Source organism: Eubalaena glacialis, chromosome 7 (assembly GCF_028564815.1).
Source record: "Eubalaena glacialis isolate mEubGla1 chromosome 7, mEubGla1.1.hap2.+ XY, whole genome shotgun sequence".
Classification (NCBI taxonomy): Eukaryota; Metazoa; Chordata; class Mammalia; order Artiodactyla; family Balaenidae; genus Eubalaena; species Eubalaena glacialis.
Window position 1 is genome coordinate 106,278,860 of NC_083722.1, and position 20,512 is coordinate 106,299,371.

At 52.6% G+C, this 20,512-nt stretch overlaps 1 protein-coding gene across 1 annotated transcript in view; it reads right to left on the reverse strand.

Annotated features, from left to right (window-relative positions):
* Positions 1 to 20,512, reverse strand: part of ATP2B2 (ATPase plasma membrane Ca2+ transporting 2) — a 347,108-nt gene that overhangs the window by 90,174 nt on the left and 236,422 nt on the right. The window contains exon 4 of the mRNA XM_061195585.1: positions 17,603 to 18,106. Coding sequence (XP_061051568.1) covers positions 17,603 to 17,801 — 199 coding nt within the window. The 5' untranslated portion in view covers positions 17,802 to 18,106. The remainder of the gene's footprint in view (positions 1 to 17,602; positions 18,107 to 20,512) is intronic.

Here is a 20,512-nt window from a genome sequence, read left to right on the forward strand (position 1 = left end):
TGGAGACGGTCCTGTGACTTCGAATAGAGCCCAGCACATAGTAAGTGCTCATGAAACAGGCGTGGCATGAATGGCTGGCAGGCCACAGAGCCCACAGTAGGAGAAAAGCACGCTCGTTAGAGTCTTCACTGAACAATAAAACTGAAGTCAGTTGAGAACAGTTAGGCTTCTCAGGAAAGTTATCAAACTGTACCCTCAGAACATTATTCTTCATAAGAATGGATGCTTTTTCACTAATTGGAATGAATGAATAATAATAGCTCGGTGATTTTGCTTAAAAAAGGGTTCCTTAAAAAAAAAACTCTTAAAGAGTTTAAGTTTTTATAAAGATAGAACTACCACACGACCCAGCAATCCCACTACTGGGCATATACCCTGAGAAAACCATAATTCAGAAAGAGTCATGTACCACAATGTTCATTGCAGCTCAATTTACAATAGCCAGGACATGGAAGCAACCTATGTGTCCATCGACAGATGAATGGATAAAGAAGATGTGGCACATACATACAATGGAATATTAGTCAGCCATACAAAGAAACGAAATTGAGTTATTTGTAGTGAGGTGGATGGACCTAGAGTCTGTCCTACAGAGTGAAGTAAGTCAGAAAGAGAAAAACAAATACCGTATGCTAACACATATATATAGAATCTAAAAAAAAAAAGGTTCTGAAGAACCTAGGGGCAGAACAGGAATAAAGAGGCAGACATAGAGAATGGACTTGATGACATGGGGTGGGAGGGTGAAGCTGGGGCGAAGTGAAAGTAGCATCGGCATATATACACTACCGAATGTAAAATAGTTGACTGGTGGGAAGCAGCAGGCCTGGGTCTGTCTCCTTTCCTCTGGGGTCTGCCTCAACGCCACCCTCTCCCAGCATCTTTCCCATCTCTCATAGTACCCACCACACCCTGGTAAATATTCCGATGGCCTGCTTGGGTCTATTTGCCACCACTCCCTCTCCACCAGCTCCAGATCTTTACCTCATTTCTGTATAAGGCAAACTATCCAGCACACAGTAGGGCCCCAATACAAGCTGAACTGATTCAATTTCAGTTTTTGAGTAAATCTCTCATGTGTTCTATTTCTCCTCGCTGACCCCCAATCTGATCTCTCAGACAGGCCATCCACCCATTTGCTTTGGTACTGGGCTTGGGGCCGGAATGCCTGCCTCTGCCACTTACAGGATGGGTATGTTAACCCCCAGGTGCTTCAGTTTTCCCATCTTTAAAATGGGGATTTTGATAGTAACTGCCTCATAGCCTTGCTGTAAAGGTACAATGAGTTAATGTTTGTTAATGTGCTTAGAACAGTATTTGGCACAAGGTAAGTGTGGGCCACTATTATGGTCATAAAGGGCTTTCCCTACATAGGTCCTTCTCTTTATTTTTCCTGTGGGCCTGAACTCATTTCATGTTTGTTTGGAGTTGTCACCCTCTCCTGTTAGCACTTACTTTGCATTTTGTCCCCCTCATCATGAGTCCCTGGGGTTCTCCTGCCTGGCTGGGAGGGTCTGGATCTTGAGGGGTTACGGAGAGGGGAGGGTGGGTGGACCTGCCACTGCTGTCTGGGAAGAATCATCGCCCCCACCACTCACTGGGTCACACCTGGTTGCCTAGCAACCAGCAACACACATCTCTGCCTCGGCTTGTAATTATACAGGGAAACAAAATGTTTCCGATGAACCCTCAAATCACACTCCATTGAGTTCTGTTCAGCCCATTGCCCAGCAACAAAACCAAAAGGAACAGAACAAAGCAGCAAGACCTTTGGGGACAGGGCACTGTGCTAGGAGACCAGAGCTGGGTTTCTGGCCATGCTGACCCCTGGCTGGCTGGGCGATGCAGAGACCCTCACCCAGGTCTGGGTTTAAAAAGTGGCCCTGTCACCACCTCCTCCCTGGCTGAACCATATCCACTCAGTGCCTTGGTCTCTCCTCACCTTCTGGAGTGCGGATTTGGTACCTGCTTTATAGGGCCTGGCAAGAATGAACGAGATGACGTTATCATGTCCCTCTCCTGTTCTCAGCTCTCCGGCAGCTGCCCCACTTGAGAGGAAACCCCACAGCCTTCCTGCAGCTCCTGTGGTTGTCCAGCCCTCGCTGGCTTGCCCTCAGGCCCCCACACCAAGCCTCTGTCCACACGTCCCCTCATTCCACAGGGCAGCCTTCCTTTCATTCTCCAGGTCCTCTCTGCCTCCCGATCCCAGGATCTCAGACTATCTCTCTGTTATTACTCCCCAGGCCCTTGCTTATTTCCTCCAGAGCGCTTATTACAATGGATGATCTCAATTATTTTTCCATTTACTTGGCTTTTTTTCTTGCCACCCACACTCAAACACAAGCCCCACAAGGCCAGTAACATTTTTGGGTTCATTCCCTGCTGTATCTATCCCCAGGGCCTAGAACTATGTCTAGCACATAGTAAGTGTTCAAGAAACATCTACTGAATGAATGAATGAACAAATGGAAGAGCTTTCTGATGCCTGGAGCTTAATAGGTGCTTGGGAACTTCTAGCCTTTTGTTCCACTCTAGGTTTTTCTGCTGACACCTTCAAACTCCGTACTACTTGGTCCAGCATCGACTGGAGGCAATTCTTTCTTAGATATTTACAGCAGAAGGTAAAAATATCCATTAACTGAGAAACACGCTAGCATGAAATCATCATCCCTGGCACTTTTTAGGGACAAAACTTCAGGACAGAGCTGGCAGGATGTGTCCCAAGAGGCTCTGAAACTGAAATACCCACAGATAGGAAAAAAATATCTAAGATCTGAGGGCGTCTAGAACACACTGAAGAGTGGGGACTTGGGCCAGGTGGGCCTGGGTTCGGATGTCACCTCTGCAACCTGTTGGCAAATGACCTGGGCACACGGTACCTCAGTTTCCTCATCTCTAAAATGGTAACAATATTGAAAAGAGACGCCATACATAAAAGGCACGTTCCCCAATCCCCACCATCCTCCAGTGCTCAGAATGAAACCTCAGGGCTGGGACTCACTGCAGCCCCAAGGCTGGTCTCCATCAGCCTCCCACATCGTGGCTGTACTTTCTTTGTTACTGTGCCGAAGCCAGAAACACGGCTGGCTCCCCGAGATGGTAATTGTTAGGACAATTTAGGAAACCTTTGGGGGAGACAGAAAAGCTGGCAGTTCCAGATCAAACAGCCAGCTGTCCCGGAAGCCCATTGTCAGAACATCACAGGGACACTTTTGCAGCCTGGCCTCACATTAACTGCAGCAGTCAGAAAACGGATTATTCCAAACCCCAGCGTTCACTCACTCAACACTTTCCCCTTGTCTGGGTAATTAGATCTCCCAGGACTTCAAGAGGATGCTGGCAGCTTCATGCCAGCTCATGCATCCTTGAGGCTGGCAAGGGGGCAGCAGGACATGCATCTCTGTTAGATCACAGCCTCTCCCGGCTGGCACCCTCCCCCCGGGACCTGACCTCTAGGTGGGGATGAAAAGGACATACCTTTTCAGGTAAGGAAACAGTGGGAATGCAGGGAAGCTGGCCTGGTGCATGTACCGGGAGGTGGTGGAGACATTGCTGGCAGCTTTGGCCAGGGTTAGATTTTCTGGTATCTCTGTGATGCTCAAGCTGAGCTGGGCTGAGGGTTCTGGTTGGGGGCAGGTGGACTAGGGAGCCCTTAGCATGCTTACACATGTCATCATCACTCATATTTTCATTTATGCAGAATCCCTGCTAGGTGCTGAGGTTTCAGAGGCAAATGAGACTGCCCTTGTCCTCAGGAAGCTTAAGATACAAAAGTCTAGGATGGTGCCTGCCCACTCACCAGATATCCTATAGCTGCCTCTATCAAGTGGAAGGAAAACACTTTGGCCCTTTAGGAGTTGAGCCAAAATGTGGTAATTTACAAAGCTACCCTCTGCACTCTACAGTTTGCCTCTGCAGGGATATATATATATATATATATATATATATATATATATATATTTTTTTTTTTTTTTTTTTTTTTTTTCCTTCAGTGGGGCTTGCCCGGGATTTCCCCACATGCCTCCTTCTCTGGGATGGGAACAGTTTGGTGACCACTTTTTCTCAATGAATACTCAGTGGTTTCTTGGGACTTGGCTCTTTCCCAGCTCACAGCTCCAGCTTCTAATAGACTAGGGAGCTTTTTTTCTGACACTATGATTCCTCCAAACACATCCCAGCAAGGAAAGAGGTGGGGCAAGGGGCACAGGACTGGCAAAGTGAGGAGACCCAAGGACAAGTCCCAACTGTCACCCACTCACTGTGTGACCCCACGCCAGTCCTCTCTGAGTCTCAGTTTCTTTATTATAAGATGGGAGGCTGAAAATGCTTGTCTCCCAGGGCAGCCACCATGGAAATTAGTACACACTACACACGAGGACACCCTCCCAACCCAGAGGGCTGCATGTTAAACGTCTGCCAGCACAGCGCTGCCTGGAATCTTGAGCAATACAAGGACCCAAGACAGCTGGAGCAGATTCCACCCCCCCACATTCCCCAAGGACGCATTTGTTTTGTCATTCCTGCCACCCATCCCTGCATGTCCCAAGTTCCCTCGGTTTTCCAGCCTCTGCTCTGACACAGGGGGACCTGTTCTGCCCTCAGATCTGCAGTGTGCTGCCCAGATGGCTTCTGTTGCTTACAACCAGCATGCCTTAGCTGACCCACCTTAGAACATCCCCAGCAGTGCAGAAGGAGAAGCTGAGAGAAAAACCATCACCCCTAATCTCACCCGTAACCACAACACCGGCACTTTCTGGATGTTTCTTTTCAGCCTTTTTTCCCCGCATCTGTTTCTATGGAGTTGTTGCCATGTACCATGCTACACCCTGCTTTTTTCACACTGCACTGTATCACGAGCCTCATCCACACTGCTTCTTGTTCTCTGTAACAACAATTTCCCACATTGTTCCATCAGGCACATGGAGACGCTGAAGGCGGCTTAATTGCTTTCCTAATGTTAGGCGTTCAGGAATTACTTAAAAAAAAATATCACACAGGGATGTGGTTAAAAAAAGCTGGGACTGCGGGTCAGGAGACCTGAGTTCTCATTTGGTTTTGTGCCAGACGGCTGTTGAGCTTGGGCAAGATCTTTCCCTCTCTGGGCCTCAGCGTCTTGAACCTATAATATGTAAATAATGATGATGATAGTGATAACAGTAATAACAATAATGGCAGTTTCCGTTCCCTGCAGGCTTCCTGCACTGAACTGTGTGTTCTTACTCACAGCAGCTCATTTGTTCCTTACAACGGATCACGAGCAAGTACTGTTTCACAGATGAGTAGACAGGTTCTGAGAGGTGAAGTCATTTGCTTCGCACAACACAGCTGGCTGGTAAGTAAGTGGCACAGCTGGGATCAGACCCAGGACGCCTGCTGCTGAACGCTTAGGCTGTATCGTTGCTTCCTAATGCCCACTGTGTGATGGGCTCTCGGAGACATACGTGTTCACATGGAAGGGAGCTCGTCTGCCCTCACCACAGTCCTCATCTGTCTCCCTGTACATCCCCACTTTACAGGAGAGAAACCGTGGCTCCAAGCATAGAAGTGATTGTCTCAAGGGAGAATGTTCTGGGTGGATTATGCCCCCCACCCCAGTCCATATGCTGAAGTCCTAAGCCCCAGAACCTCAGAATGTGACCAAATAGAGTCACTGCAGAGGTGAGTAGTTGGTAGGTTAAGATGAGGTCTTGAGGGTGAGCCCTACTCCAGTATGACTGGTGTCCTTACGTAGAGGAAATTTGCAGTCAGAGACAGACACACACAGAGGGAAGACGATGTGAAGACACAGGGAGAGGATGATCACCTACAAGGTAAGAAGAGAAGCCTGGGACAGACCCTTCCCTCACAGCCCTCAGAAGGAACCAACCCTGCCAAAACCTCGATCTCAGACTTCCAGCCTTCAGAATGGTGAGACAATACGTTTCTGTTGTTTAAGCCACTCAGTTTGTGGTCCTTCGTTATGGCGGCCCCTGGAAATGTATACAGCAGTAGGGCAGGGATGAATGAGAGCTGAGGTTTTGCGGGGAGGTGAGGAGGCTGCAATGGGGGCAGGAAAGAGGGACGTCTGCCCCCTTCACCATGTGCAGGGATGACTCGGGGGCCCCGGCCCTGGGTCAGGACCTCACCCACGGTACACCTGGGCAGGTCCCTTCCCTCCTGGCCCTCAGTGCACCCCGGGATTGCTGGCTGAGACGTTCCCTGAGAGCCACTCCAGACCTGTGGTCCCATGGGTTTGCAAGTCCCTCAGGCTATTGTCCCATCTGCCTTGACCCGACTGAGCTGGTGAGTGTCGGGGCAGGCCCAGGGAACGTTCTATTCTGCTACAGTAAGTCCCCTACATACGAACAAGTTCTATTCCGAGAGAGCATTCGTAAGTCCAATTTGTTTGTAAGTCCAACAAAGTTAGCCTAGGTACCCAACTAACACAGTTGGCTATATAGTACTGTACTGTAATAGGTTTATAACACTTTTCACACAAATAATACATAAAAAACAAACACAAAAAATAAAGAAAAAGTTTTTAATCTTACAGTACCGTACCTTGAAAATTACAGTAGTACAGTACAACAGCTGGCATACAGGGGCACGTTCACATCTTTGAAAGTTCGCAACTTGAAGGTTCGTATGTAGGGGACTTACTGTATTTTGTCCAGCAGAGGTTTCCCAAGATCTCATGCAGCAGCCTGTCCCTGGGGGTATTACTCCTTCATTATCCTCCTTGGACCCCTCCTGGCAACCCTTACTAACTGATTGCCTATCCAGTGTCAGACACCCTGATCACACCCTACCTGCAGGTGACACTCTCCTTCTACCTCTCTGACTTCTCCTGCTTTGCTGGTTGCCTGCTCCCTTAGCAGCTGGTGTTCCCTAAGGACCTGTGCTTGATGAGCACCCCAGGTGAATTCATTCCTGCACGTTTATTGACTGTACTCTCTGCCGGGCACTGTTCCAGGCACTAGTATACAGCAGTGAACAGCACAGGCCCAGATCTCTGCCCTCCCCCCATGCAGGTTTGGGACTTGTTAGCAGAGACAGGACTTCTCTGTAGGTGTCTTTGTCATCTAGATGTTCTGCCTCCAGGCCTGCCTTCCTATCCCCCGGGCCCTGAGGATGCACAGTGCCCAGCAGAGACCTCTCATTTCACCCCAGCCTTGCTCCTCTCCTTGCTGGCCCGTCTCCACCACAAGCGGCCAGCTGCTGTCTTGGAAACCGAGTCTGCATGACACTCTCGCCCTTGACCGTCTATCACAGGCTATGTCCTGCTGTATGGTGTGCCCTCCTCTTCATCACCATCCCTGGCTGGGTCCAGCCCTCTCTTTTGGATGCCTGTCCTTCCCTCCTCACTGGCTTTATTTCCTGGGGTATCTCCCCATCCAACCCATACTCACGGTTGCCAGATCAATTGTCCTAGCCGCACTGCTCCTCTGCTCGAGAACCCTCAAGGCCTCCCTCCTGCCTCTTAATTTAAGCCCAAACTTTGTGCCTTAACATTTGGAGTCCTAGTATGGACTCTGGAATTCCACTCATTAGCTGTGTGACCACGGGCAAGTGATTTAATTTCTCTGTGCCTCAGGTTCTTTATTTGTAAAAATGGGGATACTACTAGTGCCTACTCCATAGGGTTGTCAGGAGGATCAAATGAGGTGATGATGTGCGTAAAACTCTTAGAACAGTGTCTGGAGCATCTACAATGCTCAGTTACTCTTAATTATTACCACTACTGCTGTGGTTCCCTCCTTCAAGCCGTAACCAAACAGAATGATCGGCTCTTCCTTTTACATAACCTTCTTTGCCTCTGTGCCTTTGTCTACACTTTTCCCTCTACATGGAGTGTCCTTCTCCACTGCAAACCCTGCCTATCCCTCAGCATCTTGCTCAAATACGGCCTCCTCCATGCAGCCCTCCCAGATCCTCCCATGGGAAAGGCTCACTTCTGCTTCTCAACTCTCTGGCATCTCCTCCAAAGTTATCCTGTAGAAAGAGCCTCTGAGTCTTCTCTGCTCAGAAACGGTCCCTGGTACCATTTGCTGGGGCCATAGAAATTTCTAGGGGGCCTCCCTTTGGGGTGGAGGCTGACACTGGCAGGTGGGTACGAGGGAACCATCTGCAGAGGCCCTAATTTCCACTGACTATAAATAACTGTGCGTCTGAAACCACAGCAGGGCCGGGATTGTGCCAGGAGGAGTAAGATAATCGCTGTGGGGAGGGGGGGGGGCCTGTATAAGTAACTCACCTGCCCTGTCGGGGCCTCTCGTGTGACAGGCAGGCCTGGAGGGACAGGTGGCCTCACCTCTCTTGTGCTTTGTGGGACCTGGGCTGGGTGGACAACTGAGGTCGCCCTAACGCCAGACACGGTGTAGCCTGTGGTTACCGAGCAGCATCTCTCCCCCCTCAGCCCACTTGACAGATGAGGAAACTGAGACTCAGGGAGGTGAAGTAACCAGACACTGGTGTCCAGGGCAGACCTATTGTATGGGAACCCCCCACGGGTCTTTGGAAGCCAGTGTGGGCAGGACTCGGAAGCCGCCTGGTAGGGAAGCTGGGCGGGGGCTTGGGGCAAGGGGCTGAGGGCACTGCCCCGGCCAGAGCTGGTGTGGGGCCTCAGCTACACCCAAAGGATATGAAGTTATAGTCTTTCAAGGGAAGAGGGATCTGGGGGCTGGCTCTGAGTTAGTCACCCTTTGGCCAGTCTGATGTCTGTACTGCTCTTGGGGGGGCGGTGGTTCCTGAGGACCTGGAGGAGCCCCCGAGACTCCCAGACCTGCCCTCTTCATTGGCGGTGGGGCTTGGAGATGTCTCAGTCAATAGGGGGCAGAGTCAGGTTGGTCCCCACTCGAGGCTTTCCAGCCCCGTGTGTCCTCTAACACAGGTGGGTGGGCCACGCACGAGGCCAGAATGTGGTTAGGGTGGAGTGGCTGCAAGATGAACCTCCTGAGGCCCCACTGTGGGCCAGGCTCTCTGAGTGTGTTTTCTCATTTAATCCAGAGATCAGTATGGACCCTGGGGGCTGGATATTACCCACTCCCTTTTACAGAAGTAAAAACCGAGGCACTGAGAATTTATAGAACTTGAGCTCCAACCCAGGTTTTTAGACACTACAGTTCAGTAGCTTTCTCTAGTACCAGAGGTTTTCAATTTTTTTTCTTTTCTTTTTAAAAAATTCTTTGTTTTAAAAAAAATCTCACCATGCTTTACCATGCAAAACAAATTAGAAAAAAAAAAAAAAAAAGGAGCTGCTCTGTTACATGGTGGGGCAGAAAGGCCAGAGCCCCCCACTCAGCATCTCCCTGTCCCCTGGGGCACCTCCATGGAACCCCAGGGAACCTCGTATCAGAACCACCTCACCCAAACCTCAGTCTCTCTGCCTTCAGCGAGGTCTTTGGCTCCTCAGGCCCTGAAGCAGAGCTGTACTCACGCCTCGCCCTCATGGAGCTCACGGTCCATTTCACACTAACGCGGACAGCACAGCATAGACGAACAGAAACACAATCACCAGGCTGACGGTCTGCACACACTGCGTGAACACACCAGGTAAAACCCAGCCTACAAAAATCAATCCACAGTCCGTGGGCTGGAGTCCTCTGTCCTTTGAGATACATCCTAGGCTCCAGGCACGATGAATCCCTCACTTCTCCCCATGCATGTCCCGGCTCCAACCCCAGGGCCTTTGCTCAGGTGCTCCTCTCATTAAGAACGTGCTCTCTTCCCCATCGCTGTGTACTCAACTGCTCCCCGCCCTTTGAGACCTGGCTCAGAGGAAGCCTCTCCTGACTCTGTCTCCAGTCGGGCAGAGATGGCTCCCTCCTTTGCCCGGAAGCTCACTCCCCCTTGCTGTAGGGTTATTCTTGTCAACAGGAGGCAGTAGATTCAGGGCACGTTCGGCAGCCAGCCTGTCTGGGTACCAGTCCTGGCTGGGCCCCTTGTTAGCGGTGGTGCCCTGAGCCCTGATTTCCTCATCAGAAAGCTGGGATACAAACAGTTTCTGTTTTACAGGGGTTTGTGTGGATTAAATGAGGTGATGCCGTGAAGCCTCAGCAGAAGAGCTGGCCTTCTGTGAGCACTCAATACGCGTTAATGAGTCTCTGGGGTCACAGCTGAACCGTGTATCACAGCTGTACCTGGTATCACAGCTGGAACTGGGGTCACAGCTGGACCGTGTATCACAGCTGTACCTGGTATCACAGCTGGAACTGGGGTCACAGCTGGACCGTGTATCACAGCTGTACCTGGTATCACAGCTGGAACTGGGGTCACAGCTGGCAGCCCTAGCACAGCTAGACTGGAAAGAGTCTTCAGGGCAGGGGGATTTACAACCCAGCTCTGCACCCCCCTTTCCAGGGAATCTTTAGGGAGCTCTGGAGCAGAAGGGGGTCAGGAAGGGGCTCCTCCGTCCTGGACCAAGAGGGAATGTCCTGGAAGGCTGCCCCGTCCCGGCCTCCCACCTGTCCCACGTTCAGCCACGTCACACAGATACTGCCTGAGGAGCATACGGAATCCAGAGGAACAATGTGGCCCAAGCCTGTGCATAGCAGGTGCACAACACACATTTGTTCAATGCGTGAATGTGTGTCAGCTTACATCTCCGCTCAGTACGACAGAAACAGGGGAAAAACTGGGACAATCTTGAACACCTGTATCCACTGGTTCTGGAAGGTGGGCATTCTTATCATACCATTTACAGATGGGGAAACTGAGGCTCAGAGGGATGGAGTGACTTGCTCAAGGGCCCTGAGGGTAGAGCTGGAACTCAAGTCAGTGCTCTTCCCACTCCTTCTCTTTTCTGAGCACACAGTAGGCCCTTAGCATTCAGGGCATATTCATTCTGTAAAGCAAAGGTGCCTTCAGAGTAAAAATCAGGGCCATCTTCCTCCCTAAGCCTTGGTTTCCCGCACACAGGGCTGCTGTGAAGCCCATATAAGGAAGGACCTGGCCCTGATAAGTTTGCTCACAGTCAATTACAGCCACTAGGTGGCTTTGGGATGCAGGCTTTTTGGATGGTGGGTCCGCCTAGTGAGAGGCCTACCTGAAATGCTCCCCCCACCCCATATTCTCCACGCCCCCTCTGGGTGCCTGATGACGAAGCACTGACCAAGCCAAGCAGCATCGGTCAAGGAAGGTGCAGTCCCTCTGGTCCTGCTGGAACCCCCCAGGAGCCCCCTGTCAGTGGCAGGTCAGGCCCTTTCTCTAACTGTTCTGCATTCTCCCCAGGCCTGCAGAACCGTTTGCCCAGCATAGACGCCGCTGCCCCAGCCTGGGAAGATGGAGAGCACGTATCAATCAACACGTGGGTTTATTTTATTGATGATTCAGAAGGATGTGCCGGTGGCATTCTGGAAAGCGTCTACACGTGATTCATCGGACTTTCGCAGAAAGCTGTGCTTATAAGGGATTTATTTTTCCCGGTGGCGCTGAGGGTTGGGGAGGGAATATAAGCATTGCAAATCAAATACGGCGCTCATTTTTTGAAACCCATAGACTCACACGTGTTGCTTAAGCCCATTATCTGCCCTGATAAGCTGCCTCTTTCTTCTCCACTAATTTAAACCCAACCTGTCCCTTCAAGTCACCCAGAGTGCCCAGCTGACACTGAGACAGCACCTGCCATGTGCCATGCACTCAGCACTTGACACGTGTTACTCTGATCCTCACAGCGACCCTGTGAAAGAGGCACTGTTGTAATCTCATGGCACAGATGAGGAAACTGAGGCACAGAGAGGTTAGATAACTGGCCCAATGTTCCACAGCTGGATAAGAATGGAGCCAGGACTTGACCATGACACAGAGTTGGCCCCTTCACTGGTGGGACACTAGTCGTAGACCCCCGTCCGCCCGGACGGACCCAGCTTCTGCCTGCTTCCCTGGTGTAATTATTAACAGTGTCATTACGATCACTCCAGATTTTGTGCTCCTGAATCCTGCCTCCTCAATTCTCTCCTTTCTCCCCATCCTCAAGGGCATGCAGCATGCCTGCTCTTCCTCCATACCTCCCCCGCACATAGTAGGACCACACCCCTCTGGGGTGAGCACATGACCTGGTCTGGCCTATCAGCCTATTCCATCCTCTGGCCACAGGGATTAGTTCAAGAGTGGCTCCAGGTGACCCAGTAGGGGGGAAACCCTGAGAAAGAGGTGCCTTTGGCTGCTGGGGGCCTCACGGGGTGAAGGCCTGCCCGAGAATGAAGCCAATACAGAGGACGGTGGAGGTGGAAGAGAGCAGGAGAGGGATGGACAAAGCCCTCCTCAGCACTGGCGGCCCTGGATCCAGCCATGCCTGAGGCCAGAACAATCCCTGGACTTCTCAATTGCACAAGCCAGAAAATCCCCTTTTTGCATAAGCCAGTTTGAGATGGGTTTCTATCAAATAGAATCCTAATAGATAGAAATACTCGGTAAATACTGGAAGATGATGATTGTTTGGTAGAAAACCTTCAAAGCACTTTCAACTCACTATCTCCAAACGGCAGAGAGTGAAGTAGCACAATTCCCATTCTACAGATGAGAAAGCTGAAGTTATCAGTCTAAATATCTTGCCTGAGGTCATGAACCTACGTAGTGACAGAGGCAAGGCTGGAAAGCCTCCCCAGGCTTCACGCCTGGCCCTCCTCCACCCCTGCATGTATTTGAGAAGGTGGTTGGTTACCTCAGCCTCTTAAGTACTTGGAGGAGCTTTGCTCCTCCAGGCCTCGCACCTGACAGCATCCTGGGCTGCTTCACATGAAGACCGGGGTGGGGAGGGGCTGGTGGGGCGAGGCGTCCTCCCTCATCTCTGGCCAGGTATGAATTCCCTGCGTGGACCCTGTGTCTGAGTGGCCCCCCAGCTCCACCCTGCCTGGGACACTGCTACAGCTGTGTCTGCCTCACTTTCCCTGTTGACCTCTCAGGGCTCCAGAGATACCTGGGGAGACGGAGCACACGGGGAAATAGAGCGTCACAGTGACAAACAGGAGACCCCCTTCGCTGCCTTCGTGCCCCTCCCCCCTGCCCCGTGCCTGCGCAATGGTGGCTCTGCGCAATGTGGGCCCTGCCAGGTCTGAGGGGTGTCTCGTTCATCATCGTGTTCATGCCACATGGGGTACCATCTCCCACGATCTGCTCTCCTGTCCTCCCTCAGCCCCTCTCTCTCCCCGACTTGGGCAGGCCATAGGATTCATACAAAATTAACTGGAGGTTCCATTTCACAACACTCCGATGTATCCGGTTCCCACCTTACCCTGTGGCTGCCCTGTCTTCTTTGTCCCCTTTCTCCCCCACCATGAAATATGCAATGCAGGGAGCGCCCAGCAGGGCCTCTTGAGCTGCCCCTGCTGACAGCCGGTGGTGCAGGGTCAGGAGTGAAGGACGAGAGCCACGCATGCCGAGTGAGTGGCTCAGGGCACTGCCACTCCGGGCTCCCGGGAACCGAAGCTAAGTGTTCTCTGGGTGACGCAGGGTATCCTGTGTCCTGTCCCCACGCTGCAGCCTTCCATACTACACAGAGAGGGGCACTGAGCACCCGCACCTCTTCTTTCTCCCTCCCTTCCTTCATTTTGCTGATGCTTTTTGAGTCCCAGGCACTGCAGCAGGTGCTGGGACACAGTGGAGAATGACAATCAGCTCCTGCCTCAGGGCTCACAGGCCACCCCAACACCCACTACCCATCTTTCCAGACAATGCGAAGCCACCTCCTCTGGGAAGCCTCCTCTGATAACACATTGACCCTTTGTTGGGCACCATCTTATTTAATTGCCTAATTTTTGTACAGGGATGGGGCCAGAGCATGATTTTTTTTTAAAAAGAGATACTTGGGTATAATAATAACAATGATAACAAACATCATTTTGTAAGTGTCTAGGGACTGCCACACAGTGCTAAGCCCTTCATGTGGATGACCTGATTTATTTCTCACATCATCCTGTGAGGTAGGTAGTGTTATTATGCCCATTTTACAGATAAGACAACTGAGGCTCAGAGAGGATCCACTGAACTCTCCCAGTGTCCCTTGAAGAGTAAGCCAGTCAGGATTCAAACCTGGGTCTCAGGGGCTCTACTGTCCTAGGCTGGACAGGTGTGAAAAGAAGGGAGCAGTGGAGGGCACGAAGGGAGGGGCATTACCAGGATGGAAGAGAACCAGCAGTGGGAGAGGAAAGCAATGGCACTCAATGGCCCAGTGAAATATCCAACACTGCCAGACCATGGGCGCTGAGCTCATGGCCTGTGCGGGCAGCAGGTGGTGCCCCGGGTGGGAGTTGATTTCTATGGCTTCAGATCCCCTCTATCACTTGCAGAGATCTTTTTGCCTAAAATTAGCTGGATGTGAACAGGAAGGCTAATTTATGCGTGGCCTGGAGCAGTTTCCGGGAGTGTGACTCAGAGGCTGCTCCCTGCTGACGTCAGCAGACTAGGGCAGGGGGTGTCGGGAATGGCCAACCTGGGACCCTGGGACAGGTTGGAGCTGGGACAGCTCCAGACCATAGGGCTTTGAAGTTGGGGGCTGGGGCTGGAGGCCAAGCATTTCTCTGAGTCAGAAGAAGGCTAAACAGGGCAGGACAAATGCTGAGCATGAGAGGGAAAACGAAAAGTGCCCTGGTGGCTCCACCCTCCTCAGACCCTTGGCAGACAGAGGGCACCTTCGCAGGACTGTTCCTAGGTCCATGCGCGTGGCTGGGGGCTGAGGGCACACCTGGCTGTGGTGTCTGACACAGCTGTGTTCGAAGTCTGCGCTGATGTGAGCCATGGTGGTGACCTTGAGCCCTCATGCTTCCCATCTGTGAAATGGGTAACACCACCTGCTTCCAGGAATGTGGGTGATAAGGATGCAGAACAGCCTAGTAAAACGTGTAGCACCAGCTCGGACACTGGCCAGTGTCCCAGAAGAGTCAGATTCCACCGTTTCCGGAGAACGTGACTGCTTCTTCCAGAGTAGTGATAATCATACTGGAAACAACAAAAGCTGATGTTGATTGAGGACTTCTATGCCGGGAACTTGGCCTGATCTCACTTAATGTTCAAAACCCCTGTTACTGATGGGGAAATGGAGGCGTTTAGTCTCTGGGGCTGAATCTTAACACGCAGTGCTGTTCATGTGCCTGGTAGGCGGGGTACTAAGCTACTTCACTTTAGCCTCACCACAACCCTATGAGGTAGTCAGTATTATTATCCCATTTTTCGGATGAGGAAACTAAGGCACAGAGAGGCTGAGTAACTTGCCCAGAATCACACAGCTGTTAAATGACACAGCTGGGATTTGAACCCAAGTTGTCCAAGTCCAAGTCCAAGAGCAGCATTACGCTCCTCTGTCCTTCCCCAAACCTCTTTCAGCTCCATCTGCACCCTGGGAAATCCTTCAGGGGATCAATGCAGCAGGGGCTCTGGTTAATCCTACTATGGGCTTTCCTCCTTCTCAGGGACCTTTCCCATGAGAGATCTCACTTGATGCTCATGAAATATTAGAAAACCAAGGCCCAGAGAGGTCAGACAAAAGCCTCAAAGGCACACAGCTGACAGGCAACAGAGCAACAGTCAGAGCTGTCATTATCGTTTCCAATTTACAGATGAGAAAACAAAGTCTCCTTTATTTTTCTTTTCATGTAACTTCTTGCAGCACATCAGCAGTCTGGGGAATTCTATCTAAGAAATGTCGCTCTGTGCCACATCACATGCTTTCCTTTCTCTTCCCTCCATAGCCAAGTTCAAACACCTCCTCCTCCAGGTAGCCTTCCCTAACCTCCACTGCCCACCCATCTCATTTCTCCTTGATCCCTGGGGTCCTTGCTGCACTTGGTCTGGATTATCTGCTGTTCTGGCTGCTCAGCCGTCTGAGAGCTGCTCTCTGTGGGCTGGGGACTCAGTGGCCACATCTCAGGGTTTTATGGGTCAATTATCCACCCTCCTCTGTGCCAGGCGCCAGGCTGGGTGCTGGATGTTCAGAGAGGAGCAGGACAGGATTCCTGCCCTCAGGTGCACACCTGTTGTCCCCAGCGCTGGAGCGTGGCCGTGAGCCACTCGATTTCCCAGGTCCCCGAGCCTGTCAGGTGGGAGGGGAGGGCGGACATCTTAACCTGGGGTCCAGGGCCTGGCTTTGAGGGGCTCTGCGAACACACTGGTAGCGTGGACCACACTGTTGCACACAGTTGACTATTCTTCTGCGGGGAGGGGCCATAGCTTCCATCAGGTTCTCCACAGAGTCTGGGGTCCAGAGACACTTAAGAATTCCTGACTCAAGAGAATCTCCTGGTCCCATTCAAAAGGCAAAGACCATTGGGACAACCCTGCCTCCTAGCAGGTCAGGTGTGCCAAACTGATGGTGGAGGTGAGCATGGGCCATTCTGCCACAGATTGGTGTTCACATGAGGCCGGGGCCCAGGAGCCCCCCAGGCTGAGCCTGCTCCCATCTCAGGGCCACACGTGGCTGTTCTCAAGCCCTGAGCTAGAATCACGCAGGGAAGAAACGACGCTTCCCCTATTTCCACCCTCCCCCCCAAAACAAAACCAAACAATATCAAAAAAGAAAAAGGTGTTTCTAAACTTCTGCCCAGACTCAGCAAGGTGGGCAAAACATCAGAGACAGGAGCGAATGTGGGAAGAAGGACCAGTCTTCGCTTTTCCTCCTGACCCAAGAGAGGAGGGCCCCAGACGAAGAGGGACACTGACCCCTGGCGCCGCAGGGCACAGTGGGTGCCGGCACAGCAATGGACTGTCTGGCCCTGGCTGAGCAGCTAGGTCCAGAGGCAGCCTCTGCAGGAAATGCATTTCAGGGTTAGTGCCCAGCAGTGCCCAGGGCACGGGGGCTGGAGTTAGGAGATGGAGTAGTAGGGACCTCTAGCCAAAGATTTCTTGTCTGTCAGTGGGGATGAGACTTCAAATGCTGCCTGCCTCCCAGGTTGTGGTCTATACCTGGTGGAGGGATTGTCATCCACTCTCTTTAGAATAATAATGGCTGCCACATATTGAGCACCTACTGTATGCTCAGCCTTCTACTAGGCACTGTGAGGTAGGTATTGGCCCCGTTCTCCAGAGGAAGAAACTGAGGCTCAGTGCAGCTTCTTTGCACAAAGTTGCAGGACTGGGAGTGCCAGGGCAGAGTACCTCACACCTGTGCCTTTGGGGTTTATTTAGGGAATTTTTCTTCTTCCTGCTGAGGGGAAGGTAACTGTGGGGATGGAACCCAAACTGTGAGCTCTGGTGCCCAAGCTGGGCTGGTGCCTTTCCTCTCCACCTTGTGGCAGATGACATGGCTTTGGTCCCCTCCAGAAAGCTGAAACCTTCCCCGTCTGGAGATCGCAGGCCTGCTCATTTTGGCAGTTGTAAGAAAGCCCCATGCCCATCTCCAGGGCAAGACACACAAGGGCATCTGTCACCTTTCCCGTGACAGCCCATCTTCCTGCCTGCCCTGTCTTCCCAGCAGCTCCACGGCTGCCCCAGAGACCTAGGGATCCCCAATCAGAGTCTGGATTTGGATGAGTCGGACATGACCCAGCCCAGCAGCAGGGGCTGGGGAGCTGGAATTGAATCATTGGTTCCATGCTCAAGCCCAGACGAGGGGTTTCCTGGGGCCTGGGTAAGGGAGCCCAGGGTCTGACTGAGCCCCGAATTCAAACCCTGTGTTTGAGCCTCGTGCACCTACCTTCGACAGGTGAGGTTTTGAGGCGCCGGCAGATGGTGTCAGTGTCCCCGTAGGTCTCCTTGATCTTGACCACAGCCTCGGTGCCCCGCAGCTCCATGAGGGAGCGCAGCTCCTCCATCGTGCACCCAAACTCGCCCCCATGGCTCGACTCATTTCTTTGGTTTTTGGAGTAAAAGTCACTGTTGGTCATGTCACCCATGTCTGCCGCAGTCCCCGCTCGGGGTGGGCCCGAGGGTCAGTGCTGGACAGGAGGCGGCCAGGCGATGGCTCCGCGTGGCTGTCCGCAGCACAACCTCACTGGACGGCTGTGGCTCCTGGCAGCTGACTCCAGGGGGCAGCCGAGGTGGGCTGGCGACAGCGGCGGTGGGCTCTGAGGGGCGTCCCCGGGCGTGGGGCAAGGTCCAGGGGCCGGAGGGGCTCAGGGCTGTAGACACAGGAGTCTCCATTCAGCGGGGCCCATGCTGCTCCCTGGAGCTGGCATCTACATGGTCGGGGCGGTGGCTCCTGCAGGGGCAAGCAGAGAGTGATGACAGGGGTCAGGCACTGGAGGCCGCATGGGACAGGTACCCAGGAAGGCCCGGCTTGCAGGTGCTACACACACGCCCCCCACCCAAATAACACCCACCACACATACACATACCTGGACGTGGATGTTCGTACAATACCCCATCGCGCGCCGGCACACACTGCAAATCCATACGTCCTGACACCCACTAGGCCCTCCATGCTATACCACCCCACTGGCACAGCCTGGTGCACCCTCATAACACATGCTAACCCCCTAATTGTCCACTATGGACACACGGACTTCACGATAACGAACCCCGGTGTACACACACCCTGTGACATGCCGCTCGGGGTGCAACATCCTACCTGCCTACTTTTAGGGCCCACCCACTGCCATACACACATACCAACACAGGGCCCCCTTCACACACATGCTGGCGGACACCCCTCCGCACCATGCACACTGTCACACGTAGTCACATTTACAGGCGTCATCTTAACATCCCCACCTCCTCCCCTCAAAAATACCAGTGTTCACAACCCTGTGTACGCACATGCCATGCCCACACAATCAGGGGCCTAACCCCCTGCCCCCAAGTAGCAGCTCCCAGACCCCGCAGCATGGATGCTTCCCCTGTCCACGCCTCCTATATCTGCCAAAACGCACTGCTCTCCCCACTCGAGTCTCACAGGCGTGGGGATGGGAGAAAGCAACCCGCCTGCACCCGCAGCCCACAGCTACACTGATCGAGGGCCTCAGCCTCGCCAGAGGGTCCGTCTCATGCATATTCACCAGGATGTCCCTGTGGCCCCCAGAACGAGCCGGGGTCAACAGAACCCTCACCTTGGGGCCCCAGAGTCCGGAACGACGGACAGCGGCTGCCACGTCCCTTGGGGAGCCCAGGAGGAGGAGGGAGCACCGGTTACTCCCTGCCCACCTGGCCACCCTTGCCGGAGTGTGGCATCTGTGGAGCTGCCAGGAGAGAACCCAATCCACCCAGATACCCAACACCGGTGGCCAAGGCCCCGGCAAGCGTTGGGTGACAAAGGGCCTCTGCTGAGCTCGGCTGGGTCTGGCACAGGGACTCGCCCCGCCCAGCAGCCGCGGAAAGCTGGCCGTCCTAGGCCCAGAACAGTGAGGGGGAAGAGGTGGGGGCAGGAAGGTGGTACTGAGCCCCATCCCAGCCCCAGCTCCTCCCTCGTGCCCCCCTCCCCTGCCCCATCTCTTTCCTTCACAATCCTTTCCCCTTGCACAGAGTTTTAGAGCTGGAGGTAAGTTAGGGTTAATCTCATTTTCCCAGTGAGGAACCTGAAGCTCAGAGAGGGAAAGGAACTTGTCCAGAGACACACAGAGCAAGAGTGGACGGAGCCCAGAGATAGGCTGGGATCTCCTGACTGCCAGCCCATTGCTCTTTCCCCTCCCACTAGGGGGCGCTCCCTCCTCTCTCTCGGAAGACCAACACAGGATCCTAAATCACAGCAATCTGGGTTCAAATCCGAGCTCTCCTGAATCCTGGCTGTGGGATCCTGGGCAAGTCCCTTCACTTTTCCGAGGCTCAGTTTCTTCATCTGTAAAATAAGTCATTCTCCCCTGTCCCCCTGCTACTTCCCAGTTTACTGGGAACTAATTGTGAACCATGTTCAAATCCAGTGAGTTTCCACCCGGCATACAGGGCTTCCCAGCCTGGATCAGGGGGTGCTGGAGCCACAGGAGAAGCCTGTCATACCTCACAGGAGGGCACTTTCACTCTAGGATGCAATAGGAAGCCTTATCTTCACACTGGGACCAACTGGTATCTTACAGAGTAGAACTTAAAATGGGCCTGATGCCTTAAGCAGAGACATGAGACACCAAAGAAAGTGTGTGCTTGGGATTCCCACCCGCAGTCCTGCAGGAACACTCGGGGTCCTTGGCCATCCGGGCATGCACCACCACCATAACCTGTGAGTTTTGACCCTAACGGTATATCCCTGAGAGGAGCAGGTGAGGCAGGGAGCAAGCAGGCCTGTGTGTAGAGATGCTGTGGAGGTTAACTGGAGGGGCTCTAGCAGACACAGCCTCTGGGTTCAAGTTCTGCCACCTCTCAACAGTCTGGGAGGCCAATTAACTTTAGTTTCATTATCTTAAAAAAAGGGAGGGGGAGTAATAGTATCTACCTCATAGCTATTATGAGGCTTAAGTGAATTATTTCATGCAAAATACTAAGCATTGAGCCAAGCACATGGTAAGCGCTAACTATTGTGATTATTACCAATCCATACAACCACTTTATGAGACAGGTAGTCTTGTTATTCCCTAGAACATATGAGGAAACTGAGGCCAAGAGAGGTGAAGTCACTTGCCCAAGGTCACAGAGTTAGTAAGTGGCAGAGCTGGGATTTGAACTCAGGCAGTCTGGACCC